Source organism: Scomber scombrus, chromosome 22 (genome assembly GCF_963691925.1).
Source record: "Scomber scombrus chromosome 22, fScoSco1.1, whole genome shotgun sequence".
Lineage (NCBI taxonomy): Eukaryota > Metazoa > Chordata > Actinopteri > Scombriformes > Scombridae > Scomber > Scomber scombrus.
In genome coordinates this window covers 13,282,544-13,294,387 of record NC_084991.1, presented here as the reverse complement: position 1 = coordinate 13,294,387, position 11,844 = coordinate 13,282,544, and the positions used below count along the sequence as shown (strand labels likewise).

The window sequence follows — 11,844 nt, the reverse complement described above, 5'->3', positions numbered from 1 at the left end:
TGTGTTGTTTTCTTTGTATTTGTTGGTCCTTTCATTGTGCGATGGAATAATGTTTATTTCTGGTGTATAATCTACATATTGCACCAGGTGTTATCGGCATGTTTTTGTCATTTCCGCCCCCATGATGCAAGCCCTGAGGGGGTGAAACTGGTTGACATTTTAAACCTGAATAATATTTATATGTGTGTATGTTTTTTTTTTTACCAGTGTATGTGTGGATGTGAATGACCTACTCTGGTCTGCGGCGAGCCTCGTTAGTACACTGGCCTGAATTCTTAGTGCAGCAAAAGGAAGTGATGCATGTTTTTCTTCAAGCATCACACAGTATAACTATCATCTAACATCCTCATCTAACATCAACAATCTTTTATATAATTACTCCACAGTAATTAAATGCTTAAGTTGTCTGATTGGCTATATATGAATTTATTCTATTAATAAATAATTATTTATTAATGGTTCAAAAAGAAAGATATCTTAAGTGCAAAGTGTAGTTTAAAGGCGTAAATTCATCATATTTAAAGAAAGTTTTAGCCAAAGCGATATAACCTTGTAAGAAGGAAAGATTTGCAGTCCGTCTTTGGTTAGTACACAAAAAGTAAAAGAGTCAGTGGATAAAGGTGCTCTTTGGCGTCAATGGTCACAATTATAATCTATAATTTAGTTATTCTCTTTTTCCAAACTGGAACTTAATCTTTCTATTCACACATTTATTGCACGTCTGTCCATCCTGGAAGAGTGATCCTTTCTCTGTTGCTCTTCTTGAGGTTTCCTCCATGTTTTTTACCCAATTAAAGGAGATTATTAGGGAAGTTTTTCCCCATTTGAATCGAGGATAATCTAAGGATAGAAGATGTTGTATTTTGATTGTGAAGCTCCCTGAGGCGACTTTGTGACTATACAAATAAAATTAATTGGACTTGACTTGACTTCAAATAGGGCACTCTATTATCTATTATACTGTATTGAAAAATGTTAATTTTAGCAATAAATGGTGCCTTTTTTTGTAGAGCCACTCTAAAACTTGAATATTACAAATATTTGGAGATGCTGTCAAGCTGTCTGATTGGCTGATGGCTCCCACAGGAATAAGAAAAATAGTTCAGAATCAAAGATGGATCCTCAGTATCTGCTCGAGTGTGTTTCAGTGATGGATCGCTCCTTCAACAAAGACTAAGACGAGCTTTGATCAGCCGGAGTCAGACAACACGGCTGACAAAGATATCTGATCTTCTGTCAATATTGGTGAACCATTACATCTGTCGCCACCTTTAACTGAAACTATTGAAACCACAGCAGCTGAATATGAAACATGAACTCCCTGTCTGCGCTCATTCAGGGCTTCCCTCTGAATAAAACGTCTGTTTACACCTCTGCTGTCATGACTTAGTTTGTATTCACATACAACGGGGGGGGGGGGGGGGGGGGGGGGGGGGGGGGGGGGGGGGGGAATCATGCAAAGCGGACGTTTGATATGAGGTTGCCAGGCAACAGTATAAGGTAGCAGCTTTTCAGAGTGACTCAATACAAAGTGTCAGAGTTGGGGAAGCGCCTCTGTGTGTGTGTGTGTGTGTGTGTGTGTGTGCAAGAGAGAGAAAGCTATTAAATTAATTCAGCTGCACCCATACAGAGAGCTGGCGAGGCACGACACATCTCTCTTCTGAATACACTCTGAATGTGAATCACCGCCTTTATGAATTTCTGCTGAATTCTGGGCGTACGCAGGGGAAGGGCACAAATGAATCAGCACATCGGGTCCTGTGTGCTGCACGCATGACGGCATTACCTCCAATTATGTTGCTACATGAAACAGCCATCATCACCACATAAGGGGGTAATTGCTTTTATTTTGCCACCAGGAAATGATCTGCCAATAAAACACCTTTCTAATGGCTCTTGTCATCTCACGTACTGTGCAGAGTCTTAATGTTGCTGCTGATAATGTTAACTATCTCAGTTTCCTTTTGATGAACTAAAGTCAGATTCAACACCCTAATTATCTTTTCTTAACACTTTCCCACTTGCAGTCACTCCTATATAAATGTACATGTATATATAATGGTGAATTTGTGTTCATTTATTAGGCCTAGTGGTCTAGAACAAGATCTAATAACGTGCATTTCTGCAGACCTTTTAAAATATTTAAAATCAGGCCGTTTATGAATGGAATAATACTACAGACACATTGACTCAGTGTCTATTGCTTATCTTTTTTCCTAAAGCTTTCAATCTACAGGCCAATACATGTACTTCTTTTGCTGATGTAGACAATGAATGACAGCTCAAGAGAAAAACTATAGCAAGTAGACAATTGATCAGTTCCAATAATTAGTTATGATAATTAGCATTGCCACGAATTTGATAGATAAAGGAAATAGAGGCTTTTGTTTCCAACATTTATTAAACAAGGCAAATAAATGCTGCCACCCATCGCCGTTAGTGGCGATGGGTTAAAAAATAGTTGAATATTTTATCTGTTTTCATTATTGATTGAATTCTTTTAATGTTTTAGGATTAAAACAATTATTTAACTCCAGAACTTCTCACCTTAACTTATAAAATGGTGCTTAGAACACCTTCATAGTTTAGGATGTTTTGGTGTATCTAATCTTAAACGTGAATATTAAAACAATTTACATACCAAAACATCTGACCTCAACTTACAAAATTTAGCAAAGAACTTCTGACTTCAGTTTACATACATGCAGCAAAGACGGGAACCAAGAGGTTAAACCACCGACACGAGGAACACTTCCTCCAGATAAATGTGAGGAAGACAAAGGAGCTCCTTGTAGACTTCCGGGGGAAAGCTGACCTTGTCCAACAGATAACTCTCAGCGGAGAGATTGTGTAAAAGGCTAGCAGCTGCATGTATCTCAGGACTATCGATAGCTGGGCTGATCTTTAATGACAACACACAAAACATCTTCAGAAAGTGTCAGCAGCAGAGTTTTCTTCTAGAGAGGATGACGCTCCAGTGTGGCTTTTCTTATCATCCACAACTTCTACATCTGCCTTTTAGAAAACCTCCTCTTTACTTTTCTGGCCTGGTACTGGAGGCTCTCAGAGACCAATAAAGCCAAACTGTGAAGGGTGATCACCTTAGGGTCCAAACTCTGCAGGGAGGAGTGTTAAACCCTCCAGCAGCTTTATGACCAGAGGAAAGTGAAGAAAGCAACATTGAGAGAGACTCAACTCATAATCTCAGCACCTGCTTCCAGATCCTTCCCTCTGGCAGGAGATCTGCTGCCCCTGTATTCAAAGTATATTCTTCACTTTGATCTGAAGAAGACCATCTGTACATGAAATTGATGTAGTTTGTACCATCACCATTAACACAACTGACACACTTACTGCTTTTAGCTCAGTGTCAGTCCGGTTCTGTCATGTACCGACTTCACACCAGCGTTCATAACCGGAGACGCTGCACTGGATGCTGTAATTCTGCTGTAAATGTTAGCTGTGTGATCTCCTGCTGCAGCACCGATGCTGCTTTGTGGAAGAATTACGCAAAGCCAGCAGACCTGAGACCAGCTGTCCACCACGTCTTAACAGAATATGCATGAATCCATCACAATAAGTAAATAAAAGGGGTGCATTTTAGCCATTTCAAATGAAACAAAGTAAAAGAGATGATTTTTCACTAAAATATGGACAATGTTGTCCTCCCAAAATATTGTATATGCAAACCAACACCATAGGTTTTTAGTAATGTGACTAGGCCAGCAAGACAAAGTGAGGCTATCAGTTGCATATAATCAGGCCACAAACAAAGAACCTGCATTTGGATTAAAATAACTTGTTTGAGTTGCTAAGGCCTTTTTGGCACCCAATTAAATTTGAAACAAGGGTGTAAAGCTAATAGAGGAAATGAGGCGATGCTTTGTATTAGATGTGCAGTACAATCAGGCTCATGTAGGTAAAATCAAACTGTAAATTATGCGAATGAATACTCATGTCTTGGTATTAGTATTATCCCTCATAGCTGAATAATTGGCCAACTGAGACCTTTGTTTGACTTTTACATAAACCCTTTTTACTGAGTTTTATTCAATCAATTTATTGCAAATTTCAGTGGATTTTTTTTTTCTTCATACAAAATAAGGAGTGACTTAAATATTCTTGCTTTTTATTTATGTGTAACTCAAACACAAAGGACTGAAATTCATTTATTGAGTGCGTTCTTACAGGGTGAATACCACTGAGTTACATAACCTTTCTAAAGAAACGTCCTGAGAATGAATCACATAGCCGTTACTTTAAGGGGAATTATTGAGAAACTTACCTTGAAATCAGACAAAAAAAACTGAAGGACCTGTTACTGTTACTACACTTGTTATTTTGGTCCCAGTGCAGTTTGACTGTGTAGATTTGACCTGATGAAAGTCTGCCAATTGAAATGTTAATACACTGAGGACATGTAATTCTTTGGTTTCTTCACTAAAAACTGCCATTAAAGAGTCGTAATCACATTAATTAGTCAGAATTTTGCCCATTTTAGACTATTTGATGTTTATTTATAGAGGAAAGTATATAATATGAACCAAGAGCTTGTATGGCTCCTTATGATAACACAATATTTAACAGATGAAACGTTTGGCTTCTTTTGATTTTTGAGAAAAATTTTATTCTAAATTTTACTTCCAGTTTTTATATTAACACCAAAAACTCAGATATCCAATCGACACTAATATCAAAAACTTTCAAATAATACCAAGACCTACTGATGCTCTGCGAATCCAAAGCCATAAACTGATTTAGGAAATTATGCCTCAATGTCCAATTTCAGTAGTAGTTTTTTCCCTCCAGAGCTTTCAATCCACACGCCACTATAGAAACTTTTGCTGATGCTGACAATGAATTACAGTAGACACCCAAAATAACTAGCACGTGAGTCATTGGTCCAATGTTTAAATGTAATAATGGTATAATGCCACCTACATTATGCTGTTTATTTAACAGGGTGTTGCTGTTAAATTAGATTACGTCTGCTCAGCCAACTAACCCTGTACAAATAAAGGTTAAATAAACTTGACGTGTGACCAACTTTTGACTGAAATATAGTAGTTTTATTCCTCATCCATAAGAGAAAGCTTTCAGAGCATTTTACATTGACACCCTCTGGCTGAAAAAAAATGATATTTTAATTCATGGCTGAAAGATAAATTACAGTTCTTGTTTACACACTTTACGGTATTTTGCTCTTTCTTTGTTTTGAGACAGCCCGTCTTATTTTCATGTGTAATTGCAGTGTTTGGTGTTTCTTGTGGAATACATCTGTGTCCGTCAAGGCTGTTTATCACCGTGGAAAAAAAGTTGTTTTATAAACCATCATGATTTACAACATTTGACACCCTGTAATTACTGTGTTGTTCTTATTTTGAAGTTAAATTATGTTATTGGGACTTTTTAGAGCTCAGAAACTTCAGTTGAAGACTTTCTACACTAGTCAGACCTACATATACTATACCACTTTTCACCTCATAATGATTACTTATTACCACATAAATATTGGTGCTCTCTACAGTATATGTTTTTTCTTACGTAATTCAAAGTAAATTTGAATTAGATGCATTTTACTTTTAAAAGGTGATCGTATAACTCTGATGTCTCTTCTAAGTAATGGAGGTAAAGTGAATTGTGTGAAGTTGTTTCAACACAGCAGCAGAAAGGAGTGTGGTTCCTCTTTAAGTGTGACTTTCTGTATCACTGTGTGTTTGTTCTGTTAACCACAGTCAAGTTTGACTTCCTATATCTCACCATGCATGAGGGGAGCATCTGTTAACCCTTCATACTGCCTAAAACAGCAGTGGCCTCGCATGTGAAGAGCTCCACCCAAGAGACTCTTTTATTAGCAGGGTTGTTTGAATGAAGAAGCTGAAGTAATACTGAAAATATTGCAAATGAGTTCATGCTTAAATGCATTAAAAAAACACCAAAATTTGCATTATAACCATAAATAAGCATAATTTAGTGGCTATGTGAACAAAAAAATAAGCAAAAAAATTAGTAAACAATCAATAAACATTATTTTTTGGCAACTTTAGTGGAAGCAAAACAGTTAAAAATAACAATTAATGAAGAAATAATGACTAATAACTGAGTTAGGTCTTTGTAACTGTTAATTTGCAAGAGTTATTTGAAATGTATAATAAAGAAGACTGTATCACCAGCTTTGCAAACCTGTCATCTACCCCTCAAAACCCTGAATTCAATGGTGTGTCAATAAGTTTGTGATGGTTCGATTAGTTTATGAAGGAATCTGCACCAATGAAATACAAAATCAGCTATTGCAGGCTCTGTATTATTAGCACATTTTGCAGCCCTGTGTCAAATAGACTTATAACAAGCTCACATGATGCATTTTCCCAATTAAAGTTGTGTTTAATTAAATACCTATAGACTAATAGACACACTGCAGCGCCAGGTAGTATTCTAACATAGCAGTAGTGGTTGGTTTTCTGGCCATACGATGAAGTGACCATGTAATGTTTGCTCTTCCCTTCATGGGACTTAAACTGAGTGATTTCTTTTTACCAGGATAATCTAATTTATCAATCCAGCAATAAACAAACTACTACAGCAGGATGTGTTTTTACAGATTATACGCAAGCAAATCTATTCCTAAATTGAGCCTTAAGGGTAAATCTCAACCTTGGAAAAAGGAGTTTGATTAGTAAGTTATTAATATAAGATCCACTTTTTAATTGGTGTGTTTTATTTCACTCGACTCGTTGCGGTCGGTGCTTTCCTACTTCTTCTACTTGGTGTTTTATGGTGACTCAGTGCTGCCAAAACAGTATGTAGGTAAAGTATAGGTGGGTTTTTTGGTTACTCTATTTTCATTACTGTGAAATCTAACTTTAGTTTTTTTAAATATTTTTAAAGTTACATAGATGCACTTCAAATTCAAACTAGTGAAGACTGAAATGCGGTTCTAATAAAGCTCGTAAGTCTCTCTGAACTCAAGGATTTTTTTGTAGCCTTGAGATGTTTTGAGCCAACGTTTGATTTTGTCATGTTATAAACTATAACTTAACTATCACTGCTAATAACAAGGCGCTCCATACACACTCATTCAAATTCATCATAAATCATTGTTGGTGTTGGTTGCTCATTGAAATTACATATAAACATATAAAATGGGAGATTGTCTGAGGGACTTCTGCTTCAGTGAGAGTATCTTTTTGTATCTGTTGTTGAAGACAAAGAAAGCCTGTGAGGTAGTTCAGGCAGTTACATACTCTTTTTACTGTACCTGTATCGTACCAACTAAAAACCAGGCCGTCACCTCTTACTCCTGCTGTTCATTCACATATTATTACAAAAGCTCCTCCTCCACCCGAGCTTCCACCTGTAGCCTCTGAGTCTAAGCTCCCGCAGAGGGAAGCTATTATCATCCCTCCCTGCTGTGCTGAGCTTTGCGTTTCTGAGCCTAGACTCCAAACATCAATGCTGTACATATTCTCCATACTCGTATAAATAATCTTTCCCACGATATTAAGCTGACTGAAGTACAGATTTGCAAGTAAAATACATCACGCCGGAAGTCGTGGTAGCAGTAAGAAGAAAACCTGTGGAAGAAAAATGTAAAAACAAGAAGATAAAAATCAATAGAAATTTATTTTCTTACTTATCAAAAATATCTGCAACACATTTGCATAGATGGACACAGAATAGCTTACATGATTGTTTTCATGTGATTGTAACAATGAGAAGAGATAAAAACTGGGTTTGGATTATTTTATAAAGGTGTTATTTTTATCCCCTACAAACATAAACTAAAGTATAAAATCTAAACTAATGCAGATCCTGGTTTGTTTCTGGTTGTGAAATAACTTTTAAGGTTTGTTTCAGTGGAAAAGGAGTTCATGTATTATATTAAGATAGATTTGTTTGATTCTTTTCTCTACATCCAAATAGATAATAATAACTCCTCATAAATAAGGATAACAATAAATATTCCAAATATATTATTTCTTGGCTTATTAAATAGGTTTTTTCTCCATTAGATTTTTTTTTTAAACCAATTATGTTACACAAAAAGGGGAAAATTCTCAAAGGGGACCTATTATGCTCATTTCCAGCTTTATATTTTTATTCTGGGACTCCACTAGAGTAGCTTTGCAAGATTCACAGTTTAATAAAAACTCCTTATTTATCTTATACTGGCCCTTTATGCAGCCCCTCAATTAAGCTTCTTAACAGGCAGTTTCAGCTCCTCTGTTCTGTTTCAGGAAGCTTGCCATATCAGAGTCGTATTAAGTTACCACTGATGCAAACTCAACATTTCCTGCTTTACTGCTTCATATTAAACTACTAAATAACAGAAGGATATTATTGTTGTTTTTATAGAAAGTGAAATGTGTTCCTCCCTAAATTAGCTGAGCTTCGTTAGCAGCGGTAAAAACAGGTATAAACAACAACATAAGGAGAAAATTGTAGCTATTTGTTGAGCGAATCAGTTAGAAATAATGTAGAGAGGAATAGTGCAAGCAGACACAGTGATGATGATGTTTGATGAAGAGCTGCAGACAACCAGCACACTTCTAGCAAGTAAACTTATTTTTCTTTGCTGTGCTGTGTCATGGCTTAATGTGACTACTCCCGAAAACAAAGGGAAAATGTCATAATGTCAGCAGAGAGGAGCGGATGAGCATGTGAAGAAATCTGTCACCAGATGACATCAGCTCGGGCTTAAAAGTAGAAAAAAAAACATTGGAAACCGAGCGGAGCAGTTTTTACTTCTACATAAGTCTACCTCATTATTTGACCCTTTGGCCCCATTTAACATGGATCCAACATTGTAACATTTTCTATTTATGACTGAAAATAAGGAAAAGCATAATAGGTCCCCTTTAAAGCATTTCTAGTCAATAATAATCTTTAAATTAAACGCTATAGTGCTCCTCTATCGCAAACAAAATGAAATTGAAAAGTAAGAACAAAACAAAAATTGTCTTCAGAAACGAATCCTCAGCTTCTCAAAAATAACATCTTCACAGATCAGTAAAGCCACATGGATCGACTCCGATGTGTTTTTGTTCTGCCGGAGCCGACAGCGGGGTGTTTTTTTTAATTTTTATATATATATATCCAAGATATGAATCCTTCAAATCCTCACGGGGGAAACATTCTCCATTATTCAATCCTGTGTCACTTAGTTTGTGCTTCTCAAATGAAACCGCTCCAAGGAAATATTCCTTCTTCCTTGGATTTGGAAATCCCCAAAATTCCACGAAAGTAGTCCAAAAGTTTCCATCAGGAGGCCGTTAATCCAACATTTCCCAGTCGTTCATGACCACAACATTTCTTTCGACTGACTGGGCGTTCAGTGGGTGACTTCCCGTCGCTGCTCCTCCGTCAGTTAGCGTACTGTCTGTAAAAGGCAACCTTGACTCGCTCTATCTGGTGGCACAGTTTGATGGCAGGGCCGAGCTTCAGGTCCATACACTCCTGCACTGTGGGCAGAGTGAGCAGCAGCAGCGCCTGACCGTCAATGTCCTGCACAGGAAGAGAGAAAAAAAACACATCAAAGCTTTTTTATTAATATATTATGGATGAAACTGGGCCAACAACTCATATTTATTCACACACTGATCGCTTGTTACTTTCATTATTCATCATTTTGACTACTGAAAGACTCAATTTGGTTTTAAAGGATTTTTAGACACATTTTACGTCATCCAACCAGTTGCTATTGTTGCAAAGACAATTTTAGAAATGCTCCTGGTCATATAAAGCAAGGAGAGAGAGAACCAAAAATGAGCCATATATTCTTTTTTTTAATCATAGAAATTAACAAATAAATGACTGGAAACATGTCTTGCTGCAAAGGTATTTTTTAAATTACATTTTTAAGATGTTTAATAATCAAAGAGGACAATTTTTTATCGTTTTGAACAATAAATACTGACGATAATAATCTCTAATCTCTGAAACTGGCCAACAACTCATATTCATTTGCACACTGAGGGCTTGTTTACTTTCATTATTTATCATTTTGACCACTTTGAAAGACTCAGTTTGGTTTAAACACATTTTTAGACAAATATTATGTCATCCAACAGTTTAGAAAAACTCCTGGTCATATAAAGAAAATTAAAAGAAATAATCAAATAAAAGATTGGAAATGTGTCTTGCTGAAAAGGTATTTTTTTAAATTAAACTTTTAACCAGATGTTTAATAATCAAAGTTGGCCTATTTTATCATTTTGAAAAATAATAATCTCTAATCTCTCAGGGCGAGTAAAATGTTTAATCAAACTGTTGCAACACACACTGAATAAATATCTGATCAAACAGCTGCATTATATCTGAGCTGTACTACAAGACAAATATTAGCTCAAGGTTGGAAAGAATGAAATGGCTGAAGAGTATTAAAAACAACAAGGTGCAGAGTAAAGATGACGTAGTTAAAAATATAAATATGGACACAACTTGCTCCTTTTGGGAAAAAAAAAGACAGTAAAGCACTGAGGTTAGTGTTAGTTTACCTGCTCCTGGAAGATGTTGGCCAGAGACGCACAGTCAGTAGAGTTGATAAACTGGACGACTTCATCGACGCTCCACTCCAGAGGGTTTCTGTCCAGAACCAGCTGACCCTCCTCTTCCTCCATCTAACAACCACACAAAACACCCACTAAGTTATCAAATAATAACTCAGTACACATGTTGATAATTAGAGCCAGCTTCTGCATACATCACTTAGCTGATTCAGACTGTACGGTAGCTATAATATACTCATTCTCGTTAAGTTATTCTGGTGTAGGAACTGATTTACAGTTCAGTCGTACGTTACCAGACTCAGACAGTCTTATCCACATGTGAGCGTCTATGAAACCTACTTCACTCTGTCATAAAGAGACACTAAAACACTTAAATATGTCCCATTATGGTCCAAATACAGTTTTTCAGGGAACAACATCTTTAAATACATCAGAGAAAACAGTCAGACTGTACGTTAGCTATAATATACTCATTCTCGTTAAGAAGTCTCACCTGCATGTCTTGTCCTTTGGGCGGCTGGTACTTGTTGTTGTTCTGGTTGTAAGTGGACAGCGAGCGAGTCGACCTCCTGCGGCCCTCGGGAGCCTCCTGGCTGCCCGTGGCGTTGCCTGCGCTGGCGGCTCTGCGGAGCGTCGCGGCTCGGCGAGGACGGCTGCTGGTCACCTCCACCGAGGAGGCGTCGGTGTGATCCTCACGCGGCTCTGAGCTGGTGCCTTCACTGCCCGACTGCAGCGCCATCTCTTCATCCTCCTCTCCCTCGTCGCTGTCCTGAGGGAAGAAGAGAAGCTGAGAGTCAATCTGTTGGTGGCTCACCTCACTTGTTTGTTATTCCCGCAATCGCTTTTAATCTCACCATAGATGGATTTATTATTATTAAAACTCTTCCTGGTGTTTAAAGTAATCATTTCTTCACTCTGGCAAGATTCAGAGCCGCAAAATATCATGCAAACAAGATAAATATAGATTAATTTAGCTCAAATGGGCCATAAAAATGTTTAATCAAGTGTTTCTTTAATCAATCAATCAATCAATCAATCAATCAATCAATCAATCAATCAATCAATCAGACTTTAATGAAATAAAGTGGATAAAACCAGAAATGTGAGGTGGGGTATTAAAAGGAAAACAAAGATAAGAGGAGATGTAATGTGAAGTAAAACAGGCTAAAACATAAAATAAAACACAGATGAGTAAATAAATGAAGTTAAACTAAAAGCCAGATTAAGTGAAAAGTTAATGAACAGTTTGAATCACATAAATAACTTAAATGATGGTTAAACCACATTACAGCTCTTTTTTCCCCCTCTCCTGTAACTGTCCCCAAATGTCTCACAG

The 11,844-nt window shown here is 37.0% G+C and overlaps 1 protein-coding gene across 2 annotated transcripts in view; it reads right to left on the bottom strand.

Annotated features, from left to right (window-relative positions):
• Window positions 1-7,604: 7,604 nt before the first annotated feature.
• The window catches only part of sfmbt2 (Scm like with four mbt domains 2), a 60,714-nt gene continuing 56,474 nt past the window's right edge, over window positions 7,605-11,844 (bottom strand). For both annotated transcript variants that reach the window (XM_062443306.1, XM_062443308.1), the window contains 3 exons: window positions 11,002-11,277; window positions 10,497-10,619; window positions 7,605-9,504 (listed from right to left, as the gene is read on the bottom strand). In XM_062443306.1, coding sequence (XP_062299290.1) covers window positions 9,364-9,504; window positions 10,497-10,619; window positions 11,002-11,277 — 540 coding nt within the window. In that variant the 3' untranslated portion in view covers window positions 7,605-9,363. The remainder of the gene's footprint in view (window positions 9,505-10,496; window positions 10,620-11,001; window positions 11,278-11,844) is intronic.